This window comes from Oryza sativa, chromosome 8, assembly GCF_034140825.1.
Source record: "Oryza sativa Japonica Group chromosome 8, ASM3414082v1".
Taxonomy (NCBI): domain Eukaryota; kingdom Viridiplantae; phylum Streptophyta; class Magnoliopsida; order Poales; family Poaceae; genus Oryza; species Oryza sativa.
Genome location: NC_089042.1, coordinates 1,727,650 through 1,743,241, shown reverse-complemented (window position 1 = coordinate 1,743,241; position 15,592 = coordinate 1,727,650). Strand labels below are relative to the sequence as shown.

At 41.6% G+C, this 15,592-nt stretch overlaps 3 protein-coding genes across 3 annotated transcripts; all 3 read left to right on the top strand.

Moving 5' to 3' along the window:
• The first annotated feature begins 1,596 nt into the window (after window positions 1-1,596).
• LOC4344591 (BTB/POZ domain-containing protein At1g30440) lies at window positions 1,597-7,795 on the top strand. Its single transcript, XM_015794768.3, has 4 exons — window positions 1,597-2,463; window positions 4,590-4,659; window positions 5,135-6,361; window positions 6,952-7,795. The coding sequence occupies exons 1-4, from the start codon at window positions 2,405-2,407 to the stop codon at window positions 7,519-7,521; spliced, it is 1,926 nt and encodes a 641-aa protein (XP_015650254.1). The 5' UTR covers window positions 1,597-2,404; the 3' UTR covers window positions 7,522-7,795.
• A 626-nt stretch (window positions 7,796-8,421) lies between these two features.
• On the top strand, window positions 8,422-11,143 carry 60SP0 (60S acidic ribosomal protein P0-like). The gene is made up of 5 exons (NM_001403480.1): window positions 8,422-8,809; window positions 8,901-8,969; window positions 9,840-9,938; window positions 10,030-10,422; window positions 10,853-11,143. The coding sequence occupies exons 1-5, from the start codon at window positions 8,552-8,554 to the stop codon at window positions 10,991-10,993; spliced, it is 960 nt and encodes a 319-aa protein (NP_001390409.1). The 5' UTR covers window positions 8,422-8,551; the 3' UTR covers window positions 10,994-11,143.
• A 414-nt stretch (window positions 11,144-11,557) lies between these two features.
• Window positions 11,558-15,086, top strand: LOC4344589 (2-succinylbenzoate--CoA ligase, chloroplastic/peroxisomal). Its single transcript, XM_015794554.3, has 10 exons — window positions 11,558-11,906; window positions 12,036-12,108; window positions 12,267-12,435; window positions 12,559-12,669; window positions 12,832-12,929; window positions 13,066-13,259; window positions 13,345-13,472; window positions 13,683-14,056; window positions 14,170-14,378; window positions 14,774-15,086. Exons 1-10 carry the CDS (start codon window positions 11,710-11,712, stop codon window positions 14,898-14,900), a joined length of 1,680 nt encoding a protein of 559 aa, XP_015650040.1. The 5' UTR covers window positions 11,558-11,709; the 3' UTR covers window positions 14,901-15,086.
• Window positions 15,087-15,592: the final 506 nt, after the last annotated feature.

Genomic DNA, 15,592 nt, shown 5'->3' with positions numbered 1-15,592 from the left:
TGTTTAGAAATAAAAGTTGGAAAATATATTAGCATAAATTGTTTCCCCTAAAATCAACTTTCAAAATTTAAGTTTTGGTTGCCAATGGTAAGTTAACAAAATGAAAGCCTGAACATGGGAAAGGCTGTTTTGGATGCACCAAAATGTGCCTTAGGGCTGGTTTGGTTTGGGACCTAAATTGACCTTACCAATATTTGGCAATACCAAATTTTGGTAAGTTTTCGCATGACTAATTTTGGGAAGGCAAAGTTGTATTTGGATTGAAGCCAAAATAGCCTAAGTTAACTATTGAAATGATCTATTTTCTTAGGCATGCCAAAATTTAGCTTCAAACCAAATAGACACTAAACAATATTGAAATTGTCAAATATTGATAAGCCAAATTTAGGCCTCAAACCAAACCAACCCTTACTAATCATTGGCGACTTCAGTACAGTGCATGGTTAGAGCTTGGATCGAGACAATTTTTTTGGTAAACCAATGCGGTACTCTACTAAACTTTTGAAACTACCAATAAATTGATTAGCTAAGAATTTGTTCACTACACTGTCAAAATAAAACCTAACTAAATTCAGAGGTAACAAGATTTTACCACCATAATCTTGCCAAACTCTACCAAAATTTAATAATTCTTTAACCTTCTACTCCTAAAACTATACCAAATTTTAGTAAGGCATCAAACAAAACAACACCTTTATATTTCTAATTTTACCAAAATTTGATATTATCAATCGTTAACTTTATCACCAAATGGTAACATTTATTTTCGTATTAAAATAAACAAGCTCTAAAATGGCCCAATATGCCAAAGTATGGCCGGCATGAATCATATAGACTGTTCCTTTCCAAGAGCTAAACTGGATGGACATCAGAGTGGAGTATGACTGTAGGAGTAGATGCCAAAGTGAGAATCATCTAGACCTCAATCTGGAGGGCCCACAGGTATGACCTGATGCAAAAAGCCAATAACCTACCAACTGACTGATGAATTGATCTGAGCCTAACCAGTGTACTCCTACTACTGTTCAAGGAGGATTATTCTACCACCACCTTCTTCCATGGCTGTCAATAATGGTTGAAAGAAGACACATCTGTTTGAGGAAGTTTAAAATTATGAGAAACAGATCAATTTACAAAAATATAGAAAAACTGTACTTTTCTAGTTTGTGACTTCTAATTTATTTTTTAATTTCTATAACTATAATTTCTCGAAATCTGAAAAAAAATAACTACACTATTGAGAGGAAGTTAAGTTGCAAGTGACATGATCTTCCATTAAGGGTGTATTTAGTTCACGTTAAAATTAAAAATTTGGTTGAAATTGAATTGATGTGACAGAAAAGTTAAAAGTTTATATGTGTAAACAAGTTTTGATGTGATGAAAAAATTTATATTTCGAAGAAAAAGTTTGGAAATAAACTCAGCCTAAACGGTCCATCTGGGACAGAGAATCAGAAATCAGGGAGCCACAGTACAGTACACCCAAAGTGGATCGAGAGCCTGCTGGCAGTGGGCCCCACACCCTGACCATCACCACCTCTCCTCCACCTCCTCCTCCTTCCTTCATCAGTCATCACATCTCCTCTCCTCTTCCCCCTTCCAATTTCCATTCCATTCTCCTCCTCTGTCCTCTTCTCCATGGGAAACTGTGATGAGGCCACAAAAAAGAATGTTCTTGTATGCCCCCTGCCATAAACATTCCTAGGACCACATCCGCACCCAAAGACCCAAACAAACCCAAGAACCACCCCCCTGTTTCGGCCTGCACTTCACTTTACTCTCTCTCTCTCCCAGTTCTTCTACCACTGCAGGAGCAGGGATTGCTGGTTTCTTGGGTTGATTCTTTGGTTGGTGGTTTCTTCTCTTGGAGTTCTGATTTGGGGGGCTCGAGTTCCTGTCTCAAAGTTTCGATTTTGGGGGGGTTCTTGGGGGTGTCGGTGTTGATGGTTTAGCGAGGGATTTTTCTGTTGGGGGGTTTAGGTTGGTGTAGATCAGAGTTTTTTTTGGCTTCGAAAGGCATCTGCTTTCCTTGCGTGGGTGTGGGAATTTCAGGAGTTTTGGGAGGATTTGTTTTTCCTTTTGGGGGTTGAAGTAATCTCTTGTTCTGTAGATGTGCAACTTCGTCTGGCTGCTCCGTGTAATCTGCACGATCTTCAGCTTCGCCCTCTGATGGTATTCAGTCCGTGTTCTTCACTTTGGCGATTTTAGAGTGGATTGAGTTTTTTTTCCTCGGGGGAAAGTGGTGTTCTTGTTACTTTTTTCTCAATTTCCTTATTAGGGTTTGGTGTAAGAGTGTGTGGAAAGCTCGAACCATTCAGCCTTTGATCTGAAGAAACTCTGGTGGGCTGGTGGTTCATTGATGTAGTGGTATCCATCGTCCTGACCATTTTGGAGGAGCTCCACCATGGCCTGCCTGAAGCTAGGATCAAGAGCTGATGTCTTCAGAAAGCAAGGACAAGACTGGTATGAACAGCAGCTTGCTTTCCACAACATGTTTCTCTGTCAGGCCTAATCTGCATAATTAGTTCAGCTTTTTATCTTTTTTCTTTAAATGACAGTAGTACCACTATCATGCAATTCTCAATTGCTTTATTTGTTGGTATCGTTAGTAGTATAATTATCAGCCCATAAGAGTGTTTTGCCTGTGTGCTATTGGTCATACTACTAATAAAAATGTAGTACTATATATCACTAGAAGCTTCTGTACACACCCATGGCCAAACCTCTTGCTGTTGGCTTCATCTGGGGCTCTGATTATAATATCATAACCAACTTCTTCTGGGTGGAGGGCATTAATCAAAACAATTGAGGCCAGCTAAAAACTATACACCCTTTTTTGTTTTTAGCTTGCACAATTTTCTGGAGGATTTCACTATCAATCATCCAAGGGGCAGGCTGTTAGTGCAGATAGGCTAAGATTGCCATTTCGATGCGCACAATGCTCATACCGTGTTAGAGGAGTTCAGTTGAATTAAATTTGAAAATATAGTGTTCATTTGTTTTCTTTCTCAAGAATATTCGGGATGCAGTTTGTTTGACAAATATACTGTCGATCTCGCACAACCGTTGCACGACGATGGCTGCGAGACCGCGTGGTGTCGTGCGGCGAGGCTGCGAGACCGAGCGGTCTCGCATTACCAGCGGGTGGGACCGAACGGCTGGCTGCTTCCAATTGATTAATTATCCTGATTAGCGATTATTTATTTATTAATTAATCGCTAATCAGGATAGTTAATCACTGATTATTATTTAATTGTTACTTAGGTAATTAATCATTAATTAAAGAGTAGCCAAAAGACATGGACGTTCGCTGTCGCTGATTCCATATGAGAGACCGATTGGTCTCGCTGTTCTGTTCTGCGAGACAGGGTGTAGCGCGCGACACCGCGCGGTCTCGCACTATCCCCGCGCGACATCACCTGCGTCGTCATGCTCATGTCATTTTCGCTCAATGGTTCAGCGAGATCGATGGTATATTTATGCCAAAAAAATTGCATCCTGGATATTTTTGTGGAAAAAAATGAACAATATATTTTCAAATTTATCTCGAGTTCAGTTTATGTCCAGAAACTGGAAAAAAAAACCCTTTTTAGTACTGCTTTGGAATTTATTAGAGTAAGGTTTCAAGGCATTGGCAGGTAAATAGAATGTTCACTGTGCATACTGCTTGTCCTGAATTAGTACTTATTTATAGCAGCGTCGTCCCTTCCTGAGAAATATTATTCCTTGACTTTTGGGTTTCTCATCTTACGTTTACTTGTTGAGAGTAGTATGTAACTGTAGTAGTATATGCACATGGTGAGCACTAAATGGACCAAATTTATTCCTGTGCACTTGCTCTCTCATTACAATCATAGTGGGGTCTATGTGTGATGTGTCAGATACTGGTCCTGGAGTGCACTACTAAGTCTGCAACTGTTCAATGCAATTATGCGGGATACCTTTATTTGATATAGTCAGATATGTTAATCATCACCTTTATAGGGCATTTTATCTTTTTTAAGTAAACTGTTGAGTACATTTTTGATCAGTGCCAAACTTTGACAAATGCCAAGTTATTTTTTCTTAACCAACAGTGGTAAATGTATTTTTGGACAAGAGAATAAACAGATATGGTCATTTGCTAAAAAATATTTATTTCATTCAAAACTGTCAATGATAAATACTCCCTCCGTTTTGAAATGTTTGACACCGTTGACTTTTTAGCACATGTTTGACCGTTCGTCTTATTCAAAAACTTTTGTGAAATATGTAAAATTATATGCCTACATAAAAGTATATTTAACAATGAATCAAATGATAAAAAAAGAATTAATAATTACTTAAATTTTTTGAATAAGACGAACAGTCAAACATGTGCTAAAAAGTCAACGGCGTCAAACATTTCGAAACGGAGGGAGTATCATCTATAGCAATTGACCGTGGGGTGGCAGAAACCTAGAAGGATCTGGTTAGGTGCCCCACACTTGTAGAGTGGCTCTTGTGTCTATTCCAGTCCCTAAACTTCTAGCTTTTTACATATGAATTTTTTGCTGGAAAAATATTGTCCAAACTGAAAAGTATTGATGACGAGCATGTTCATTATATAGGTATTGCACAACCGGTCTTCCTAGTGATATAACCGTCACAGTTGGGGAGCAATCTTTTCATCTTCACAAGGTAAGATTTTCATCACTAGTTCATTCAAGAGTTCCTTTCTTTTGCAATATGTTTCTTTTAGCATTTATGCAACTGGCTTACGCTTTGCTTTCAGCCTGGGAAACCTTTGTACCAAAACATACTACTCCCTCTGTCCCAAAATATAAGCATTTTTAGTATAGTGAGAAGTCAAACATTTTTAACTTTGACTATTAATAGCAAAAAAACAAAAAAGATCAATCATGTAAAATTGATATTCATATTACTAGATTTATCATTAAACAAACCATCATAATATGCAACTATTTTTATTTAAAACATCTTACTTTTATAGATATTGTTGGTCAAAGTAGCATCTCGAAGACAGTGTCAGAGCCTAAAAATGCTTATATTTGGGACGGGGGGAGTAGATAATTTGTATTAGGGAGGGAAAAATAGATACAATCTTGTGAAGATAATTACTTTGTAAAAAGCAAGTTCTTTTTCTATTTTGCAGTTTCCTCTATTATCAAAGAGTGGCCTTTTGGAGCGTTGTATCCGAGAGAAGATTGAGAATGGAGACAACAGTTGTGTCATTGACCTATCGGATATTCCTGGGGGAGCAAAGGCTTTTGAACTAACTGCTAAGTTCTGCTATGGTGTTAAGTTCGAAATGACTGCCTCCAATGTTGTGCATCTTCGCTGTGCTGCTGAATATCTCGAGATGACTGAAGAGATTGCTGAGGGGAATTTGATTGCGCAGACAGAGAACTTCCTTACCCAAACAGTCCTTAGGAGTTGGAAAGATTCAATCAAGGCCCTCCATACCTGTGATGACATCATTGATCTTGCTGAAAAATTGCAAATCGTAAAGAGGTGCATCGACTCAGTTGCAACTAGATCATGTACTGATCCTGATTTATTTGGGTGGCCAGTTGTCCAGTACGGAGGCCCCATGCAGAGTCCAGGAGGAAGCGTCTTGTGGAATGGCATTAGCACCGGAGCAAGGCCAAGACATAGCAGCCCTGATTGGTGGTATGATGATGTTTCATGCTTAAGCCTTCCATTATACAAAAAAGTAATCTCAGCTATGGAATACCGAGGAATCAATCAGGATATTATTGTTGGATCCTTGAACCACTATGCCAAAAGGCGTTTACCTGGCCTGAATCGGCGTAAAAGCATCAGTGATGTCAGCAGTTGCCTTTCAATATCATCTTTAACATCAATCCCTTCTGAAGAGGAACAAAAGTACCTACTTGAGGAAATTGATAGACTGTTACCTTTCCAAAGGGGGGTCACATCTTGCAAGCTGTTATTTGGTCTTCTGCGGACAGCAATCATCCTAAAAGCCAGCCCTTCTTGCGTGTCAAACTTGGAGAGACGGATAGGTATGCAGCTTGATAAGGCTACCCTGGAAGATCTTCTGATTCCAAACATCTCTGAGTCTGTTGAAACGCTCTATGATGTGGATTGTGTCCACAAGATTCTTGACCATTTCTTGGCAATGGATCAAGAAACTGGTGGGGCTTCCCCTGGCCTTGGTGAAGATGCACAAATGTTAGCTTCACCATCACTTATGCCTATAACAATGGTCGCTAAGTTGATTGATGGCTACCTAGCTGAAGTTGCACCAGATGTCAACCTAAAGCTGCCAAAGTTTCGGTCTTTGGCTGCTGCTATACCAGATTATGCCCGGCCAATAGATGACGGACTTTACCGTGCCATTGACATCTATCTGAAGGTAATACTTTTGTATTCCTGCCGATTACTTCTGTTGACATGTTAGCATGCTTGTTTGTGAAGCTTTTCAAGTCATTTGGCAAGTCAAAGCATGTTTTAAGTTTAGCATTTTACCATTCATGCATATCTCAGTTCGTCATATATCCTTTCAAATTGTAATTTATAATCAAGTTTGTATGTCAAGTGATTTGTGGAAAGCCTCTCTTTCAGTTTAATTAGGGATTTAGCCTTGTATTGTTTCACTGGTAACTGCGTAAGCCGATTTCCTGATGAAACTGAAGAATGGATTCAGAAGCCTACTATTCAGGTAGGCTTGCAGCAATACCTGCTCCTGAAATCCTGGCCTATCCATGTGGATGGGATGGAATTTCAGGCCATCCAAACAATGCCTAAACTGTACAGAACAGCTTGGCTATTCTCTTCCATCAATGAAGTTGTCATGCTAATTGCCAATAGCTATTGCCTTTTCCTAAAAAAAAACTATTATCTTAAAAACAATACCTATATCTATTAAAGTTTTGATCATGCATCTTGCTGTATCATGTTGATCTTGTAGATGCTTAATAATTTGTCTGGATTTTTTCTCCATAGGCGCATCCTCACCTGTCTGAATCAGAGAAGGAAGAACTTTGCCGGGTGATGGACTGCCAGAAGCTCTCTCTCGAGGCCTGCACTCACGCGGCTCAGAACGAGCGGCTCCCGCTGCGCGTCATCGTGCAGGTCCTCTTCTTCGAGCAGCTCCAGCTACGGAGCTCCATCGCCGAGTGCCTCATGGTCTCCGAGAACCTCGAAGGCGGCTCGAGGCAGCTCATCCCCACCATCTCCGGCGAGCAATACCGCCCCGGCTGGCCCCTGGCCTCCCGGGAGAACCAGGCCCTCCGGGAGGGCATGGACAACATGAAGCAGCGCGTCGCCGACCTGGAGAAGGAGTGCTCCACCATGAGGGATGAGATCGAGCGGCTGGGCCGCAGCCGGAGCACCGGCAAGGGCAGATTCTCCCTCAACATGAAACCACAGATTTGCAGCACCAAGGAGGCTATTCCGACGACAGCGACGACAACGGCGACGGCGAGCGAGGAGAAGATGGCCGTGGTGAAGGGTGACACCACGCCACGGCTGAAGCTCAGCAGGCACAAGAAGAAGCTGTCCATAGAAGCATGATGATGATGATCCGCTGATCACTCACACTACCAATCCTTTTCACTTTTCTTCTTCTCTGAATTCTTGATAATCGAGTGCCATCAGCTCAGTAGATGTGTTGCCGTGTTGGTGTCGTAACTGCGAACTTAGTGAGTTGTTGTTAGAGTGTTTTACATCCATCCATCCATCCAGCAGGAGGAGAATCTAGTGAAAGAGCTGTTACCTGTTCATTTTCTGGTGCTAAGTTTTTGACATTTTCATCATCATAGTAAAAATTGCCAAAGTGTTGTTAGCATATCTGTTGGAATTTGGATCACATCTCATTGGATTGTTTCTTCTGTGCGTCGACAGTAGATAAATCGGCACGTTTGGTTCTTTGCCAATCCTAACATTATCTTATTTTTGCAACAGTAAGAGTTATCATTGCCATAATTTTGGTAGAGTTGTCCGTTTGGATTTTGGCCTCCCTTTTTTTTTCCAATGGTTTTCTACCAAAATTGTTACTATGTTTTAGCCAAAATATTCTCTCCACAATCCGCAATGTAAGTTACTATCCGTAAGACCCATAAAAAGACCCATACATATTTTACATACAGTCCTTTAATTAATTTATTATTATTATACCAGGACTTGTTTTATTTTATCTACAATTTATCTCCAGAATTAGATTAAATTTCATAAAACTCCACCTGATCCGAATTACTCTACCAATAAGTAAAAGAAAAAGAAATTTGGTTCCTTGGGCAACCGTGCCCTCTGCAGACTCTGGCAAGGCCCATACGCCGGAGAGCCCAATAAGGCCCATCTCCTGAGACCGCAACCGCCACGAAACCCTAAAACCAAGCCCATCAGGCCCACCAACCCGAAGCCACACCCATCCCTCTCCCACTATAAATACCCGCACCCCCCACCCTGGAAACCCTAGGTTAAAGCGACGCCGCCGCCGCAAGCCGTCCGCCTTGCTCCTCCTCGCCGAGAGCTTGGTCCTCGCCGTCTCCTCTCCCCACGCGCAGATCTAAGCCTAGGGTTAGGGTTTGTGTAGCTCGCAGCGATGGCGATCAAGAGGACCAAGGCGGAGAAGAAGGTGGCGTACGACAAGAAGCTCTGCCAGCTTCTCGACGAGTACACCAAGGTGCTCATCGCCGTCGCCGACAACGTCGGGTCCAACCAGCTGCAGGAGATCCGCAAGGGCCTCAGGGGCGACTCCATCGTCCTCATGGGGAAGAACACCCTCATCCGCCGCTGCATCAAGGTGCACGCCGACAACACCGGCAACAAGGAGTTCCTCGAGCTCATGCCCCTCCTCGTCGTAAGTCCGACTCACCGTGTTCTTGCGGTTGTTTTTGCCTACGCGTGTTTCTGGAAATCGATGTGATGTTCTTGCTGTTTTTTTTTTGTAGGGAAACGTTGGCCTCATCTTCACCAAGGGTGACCTCAAGGAGGTCCGCGAGGAGGTTGCCAAGTACAAGGTATAACTGGCATTCAATCTGTGTTCTAGACTGCATGGATAGTAGATTGTATTGTGGTGATTCTGTAGTTTTTGTTGAATGTGATTCATTGGGTTGCACGCTCGCAGTTGATTATATGTGGAAGATATTAGTAGCGTGTTATGTAAAAAAATTGCAAATCTGATGCTTGATCCGTTTGCTAGTTTGTAACTGTATTAGTGTTATTATGAAACTTTCTGTGGAGCAGTTTATCCATATGCTATGTCGATATTTTTGTTGTATGATGCTAGATCTTCTGTTAGATTTTAAAGGACATATTCATCATCATGTAACTTTTCCAATGCGATTTGTCTCTGAAATATTGCATTGGTTTTATAATAGTAACTTGTTCTTTAAGTGAAATTGGTTGATGTTTTAGTGTGTTATCTTACAGTGATCATGGGAAGAATCTCAATTGTTAGTAGGTTGTGACAGTTTGATGCCTGATGAGTATTGCTAGTTTTTGCAAGCATGTACAACTTTAGGACATTATAGTCAATGTCATGCTCAATTTATCGCTAGGCTTATGCATGTTAAGTTTATCCATATGCAAAGTAGATGATCTGTTTGTATGGAATTAAGTGTTATGTTAGATGTGATATCACAATATTTGACCTCGTCACCTTTTAGTGTATGTCTCAAGTTCTTTGGTTATATTGCAATGTCATGTTGTAGATCCCACTACATATTGGAGTTTAATTTAGAGATTTCTTTAAATAGCCAGTAATTTATGTTTTTACAGTGTGACTTGTTGCTTGACTTGTGCTTCTCTTTTCATTGCGAAATCTCAGTGCATACTTGTGATGTTATCTGATGAATGAATAACCCTGATTTGTTTTTGTTATAAAACAGGTTGGAGCTCCTGCTCGTGTTGGTCTTGTTGCTCCTGTTGATGTGGTGGTTCCCCCTGGCAACACTGGTCTGGATCCATCCCAGACCTCTTTCTTCCAGGTGATCATTTGTTGATTTGTTAATAAATACTATCTTGTCTGCTTAGTCAAGTAGTCAACTACATGTTCTCACTGTTCCTATCTTGTTACAGGTGCTTAACATCCCCACCAAGATTAACAAGGGTACTGTGGAAATTATCACCCCTGTGGAGCTCATTAAGAAGGGTGACAAGGTGGGCTCCTCCGAGTCTGCTCTGCTTGCCAAGCTTGGTATCCGCCCCTTCTCATATGGGCTGGTTATTACCAATGTCTATGACAGTGGGTCAGTCTTCAGCCCTGAGGTGCTTGACCTCACTGAGGATGACCTGATGGAGAAGTTTGCTTCTGGTGTTTCTATGGTTGCCTCAGTCTCCCTGGCAATCTCGTACCCAACTATTGCTGCTGCACCACACATGTTCCTCAATGGGTACAAGAATGTGCTTGCTGTTGCTGTGGAGACCGAATACTCGTACCCACATGCTGATAAGATCAAGGAGTATTTGAAAGTAATCTTGTTTCTATTTCACTTTATGATGATGTTTTCTTAATGCTTGATAATTGGTCTAACTAAGATAATCAATAGATAGTAGATTACCATACTAAAATGTAGCATGTCCATGTCGGTACATTAACATCTTGTTTGGCTGCTTGGTGCAGCGCTGCTGCAGCGGCTGCCTAGCAGCATGCAGCTAGCTGGTGAACTGGTCATTTTTACTTATCTACATAATTGATTTAGTCGTTGAGCATTATTACATAGTCTAGTGAGCAATTGAATTTTTATGGTAGCAAGGAGTATTTCACTTAGGCTGTTTGTGCCTTTATTGGTTCATCCATGGTAGCAAAATGCTGTTTACCACACTAGAAAATAAGTTAATGCTGCTTTGGAAGCGGTTGCATCATGGTTTCTTACATATTTATCTGGCTTATATTTCTCAGGACCCCAGCAAGTTCGCTGTTGCTGCCCCAGTTGCCGCCGACAGTGGTGCTGCTGCTCCATCGGCTGCCAAGGAGGAAGAGAAGAAGGAAGAGCCCGAGGAGGAGTCCGATGGTGACCTGGGCATGAGCCTCTTCGACTAAGCCTCTTGCCATATCGCTGCAAAGTTGAAAGTTTTGTTTCAAGTTCTGAACATCGAAGTTTGTTTTTAATCTTTAGCATATTAATTTTCTACTAGACAAGAATGTATCCAACAATGGTATCGTTAATTATGCATTTTGGTTGTGCCCGTATCCCCCTGCTGTTTTTGGTGTGCCTGTGCGATGGTTATCGACTTCATCCTCCTGTGCATTTCATCTTTTTCTTTATTCGAATGCATGTATCCTAGAATTGCGCAGCGATCAGATCATGAAGAAAGAACTAATGCCGTGCGTTTAACCGCCGTAAGTTTGCCCTTGTTACTGGAAAATTTATGCAGATTTTCACAGAAAGTAACTTTCCCATGTTTCTGTAAATTGCTGCAAAATTTTCACAGAAATTTCTGTACATTTCAGCTCTATTTTCTTGCAGCAAGGCAAGAAGTCTAAAGTCACTTGGTCAGATAATACTACTACTTGGTAAAATAGGTTTTTCCAGGCAAGAAGTCCTTAAGTCAGTCACATGGTCAGATTCTACATCTCGATAAAATAGGTTATCTGTCTGGATATGTAGCAATCAGTGGCCTCCTATCCTGACCACAACCATCTCTGCTGCTCTGAACTTCTTATCTCGAATCGAAAGAAAAAAAGATTCAGATGTCACGCAATCACGTTGACACTTCTCCTTCCTCGCTCGCTCACGCTGTTGCGTTGCATGCGCAATGTCGCAGCAGCACGGCCGCGGCCACATTGCCCACTGCCTCGGCGGCGCCCTCGCCGGCCGAGACACCGTCGCCGTCTCCGGCAATCGCCGCCTGACCGGCGCTGGCCTCGCCGACGGGGCGCGTAGGCTGGCCGCCGCCCTCTCCAACCTCGGCGTCCGCCGTGGTCACGTCGTCGCCGTCGTCGCCTTCAACAGGTTGGGACTTGGGAGCTAGCTTTGCATTCTCTTCAGCTTGCCTCTCTGATTTGAGAAATGAAACCCGTAATTGTGGCTTCTGATTGATGCACTCATGTGTTCATCCATGGCTTCCCTTCTGCTTTGCAGCATCGAGTACATCGAGCTGTTCTTAGCCGTCACTTACATCGGAGGGATCATCGCTCCTCTCAACTACCGCTGGGTAATAATTCAATTCCTTCACCTCATGTATCACAAATTCAAGGGAAAAAAAAGAGCTGCAATTCAAACATTTTGTCTGAATTTCCATGTGCTGTTCTAGCCTGTGTTGATACTTTATACTGAACATTGAACTGTGTCATCTTCCATGTGGGTGGTCAGAGCTTTGAGGAGGCCTCACAGGCACTGGAGCTTGTGCAGCCAACAGTGTTCATCTTCGATGGCAGCTACAGCTCATGGGCGCTTCGGCTGAAGGAGAGCAACAGCTTGACATCGGTTAATCTTTACCTCTTCCTGGGGAATCTCTGCAGCATCAGCCAAGCTGCAAACTGTAAGTTCTTCAGATTGTTATTTTATTATTGTGAACAAGCTGGGTATATTTATATGAGAATATTGTTGCCCTGTGAATTATGGCTCAGTGCAACTCGTATTTACACATGAAAATTTGTTTCAGTTGTATCAGTTGTATCAGTTGAGCAGATCAAGAGGAGCTCAGGAGGAACTACTAGAGCAGTAGAGCCTGTGTCTGCTCCAAATGATGTTGCTCTGATATGCTTCACATCTGGTAAGCGATTGCTCTTCCTGGCACTGAGCTGATTCTTCCCTCATTCTGCACTGAATTATCTGCACTTTGGGGAATTTCAGTCTGCGGCCTTTTATGCATGTTATAGACAGGTTGAATTGGGATCAGTTTGATTCTAAATAACCATAAGCTATTTGGATTTAGGCACTACGGGACGACCAAAGGGTGTAGCGATAAGCCATACATCTTTGATCATTCAATCCCTTGCAAAAATTGCCATTGTTGGCTATGGTGAGGATGATGTATGCTTTCAGGATCCAAATATTGTCACATGATTTTCTTGAATATATAGTTCACTTAATGTTGACATTATTTTCCTTAGCAACCATCTAGATGTGATATAAATGGAATTTCATCATACATTTGTCTGGCCTGCAGATCTACCTGCATACAGCTCCTTTGTGCCATATTGGAGGGATCTCTTCATGCTTGGCAATCCTGATGGCTGGAGGCTGTCATGTCCTGATACCTAAATTTGACGTGAAATCGGCTTTCGACGCCATCCTAGAACACAGAGTGACTTCGTTCATCACTGTTCCTGCAATCATGGCTGACCTACTATCCTATGCTCGGTATGACAACGGCGATACAATATGATTCTGGAAGCCTAGGAATGAACAATTTGTTGGTGACTGATTAAAAGTTTTGGTACATCAGGAAACAGAAGATATTGAACCACGGGATGACCGTGACAAAGATTCTCAATGGCGGTGGCGGGTTGTCGAGTGAATTGATAACTGGAGCTTCTCACTTATTTCCTAATGCCACTATCTTCTCAGCTTATGGTATAACTACTTACCACTGATTTCAAGTTCATTTTTCCTGCAAAAATTCCCTAAAGTTAGGTACCATTAGGAGTCATTTTGATTCTTGCAAGTTGTAACATATCTCAAAAAACTGAACTGAGACATCACTGTTACTGTTACTATGAGCTCTGAATCATGTTATTGGCTACCTACTGCAAAGTTCACTAACTGGCTTAAAATTTTCATCAGGGATGACTGAGGCCTGTTCATCTCTGACATTCATGGTTCTCACCAGGCCAAAAATTCAAGAACCTAAGGACCAGTTAGGCAGCTCTTCTGAAGGTGTGTGTGTTGGCAAACCAGCGCCTCATATTGAGATACAGATCAACAGAAATGGAAGTAACAGTAGTTCTTCTTCACCAATTGGGAATATCTTGACAAGAGGCTTACATACGATGTCCGGATACTGGGTGAACAACAGCATAGACACATCAGATTCTGTCAGGAATGGATGGCTCGACACCGGCGACATTGGATGGGTGGATAAAACTGGTAATCTGTGGCTCATGGGGCGACAAAAGGGAAGAATCAAAACTGGAGGTGAAAATGTGTACCCAGAGGAGGTACTGATTCTACTATTAGTGCTGTAGTGCAATGTTCATAGGGTGACATTATGCTTATGCATATGTAGAAATGTGAAACCATGTTTAGGTGATTTTCATCTCAAAATTTTCAGGTAGAATCTGTACTGTCTCAGCACCCAGGTCTAGCTAAAGCCGTGGTGATTGGCATGCCGGATAGTCGTCTCGGGGAGAAAATTGTTGCCTGTGTTAGCATCAGGGATGGCTGGAACTGGGTTGATGCAAGAGCTGTGCACAAGGGGGAAGGCAGAGAAGTCTCTGCACAGATGCTTCAAGACCATTGCCGTACAAACAAATTGAGCAGGTATTCTGTCTCAACATAGCGTTTCATTAGTCAAATTATCAACTGTTTCAGATCAGTCCTTAAACAATGGAAATAAATGAGAGATAAGACGGAAAGTTTGCTTCCTGATGCTCTATCAGGTGTCACTATATTCAGAAAATCTACCTGTGCCACTGATTCTTTGGATCAATGATGCAGCAACTAACAAGCAAATGTTATCTTTTACAACTGAATTTTTTCAGCTAGTACAGTGTTAGCTAATCCACTGATATCATGATGGAAAAACTTTAAATGGACTCAGCTCTAAAATCTTAGAATTAAATGACCCTCTCTAGGTAATCAGGTAGTAGTTCTTTTTTCTTTTTACCTTACTTATCAAATGATCAGTACTCCACTATTTTTTTTTTCTGAAACAGATTCAAGGTGCCAAGGATATATTATCAGTGGAGTAAACCATTTCCAGTGACAACAACAGGGAAAATTAGAAGAGAACAGTTAAAGGCTGAGATATTAGCAAGCATGAAACTACACAGCAATTTATAGTCTTAGGCTATTGTTAGTGACCATGGCAGCACAAAAAAGCACATTATGTTCTTCATCTTCAGCTGGTGGTACATGCACATCACAGCAATATCCCAATTTTGGTCTCTCTTTTTCATTTTTACAGGCAGAATGCTATCCTACTTGTTATTTACTGAATTTGAGTTCAAGTATCCGATTATTTCATCAGCTAAAGCTAGCGGTGAAAATGGGGCGGGTATTTCCCGACCGCCCACCCGACCCGAGGCTCATGGGAGAAATATGGGACAAAAAATGGGATACCCGATACTATCCGAGTTCGAATCCGAATTCGTTAGAAAATATGGATAAGGATACAGGAAGTCATGTATCCGCCCATATGTCCCATATTATAAAATATGTATGAAAATCTATTATAAATCCACCTACAAACATGATAAAAAATGGTTAATCATTATTTTACGAGCTCACATGTAATATTGTATAATTTTTCTCTTGATGTATCTCATTTAATACTTTAATCACCTTTTTATATTTAATATCTATAATTAGAGATACAAATAGATGTCCGTTTCCAAATCCAATTCGAAGAAAATAATATGGAATAAGATACGGGATGAGTAATATCTTATCCGGCACTACCCGTATCCGACTCCGAATTTAAAGGAAAATATGGGTTAGGATATGGAAATGCCATAATCCGACAGTATCCACCC

Excerpts from the sequence above, each read along its gene's own strand:
- LOC4344589 (XM_015794554.3), top strand. The coding sequence starts at position 11,710 with ATGTCGCAGCAGCACGGCCGCGGCCACATTGCCCACTGCCTCGGCGGC. Across the intron at positions 11,907-12,035 it reads GCCGTCGTCGCCTTCAACAG|CATCGAGTACATCGAGCTGT; the intron begins GTTGGGACTTGG and ends TCTGCTTTGCAG. Across the intron at positions 12,109-12,266 it reads CTCCTCTCAACTACCGCTGG|AGCTTTGAGGAGGCCTCACA; the intron begins GTAATAATTCAA and ends GTGGGTGGTCAG.
- 60SP0 (NM_001403480.1), top strand. The coding sequence starts at position 8,552 with ATGGCGATCAAGAGGACCAAGGCGGAGAAGAAGGTGGCGTACGACAAG. Across the intron at positions 8,970-9,839 it reads AGGAGGTTGCCAAGTACAAG|GTTGGAGCTCCTGCTCGTGT; the intron begins GTATAACTGGCA and ends GTTATAAAACAG. Across the intron at positions 9,939-10,029 it reads CCCAGACCTCTTTCTTCCAG|GTGCTTAACATCCCCACCAA; the intron begins GTGATCATTTGT and ends ATCTTGTTACAG.
- LOC4344591 (XM_015794768.3), top strand. The coding sequence starts at position 2,405 with ATGGCCTGCCTGAAGCTAGGATCAAGAGCTGATGTCTTCAGAAAGCAA. Across the intron at positions 2,464-4,589 it reads AGAAAGCAAGGACAAGACTG|GTATTGCACAACCGGTCTTC; the intron begins GTATGAACAGCA and ends TTCATTATATAG. Across the intron at positions 6,362-6,951 it reads CCATTGACATCTATCTGAAG|GCGCATCCTCACCTGTCTGA; the intron begins GTAATACTTTTG and ends TTTTCTCCATAG.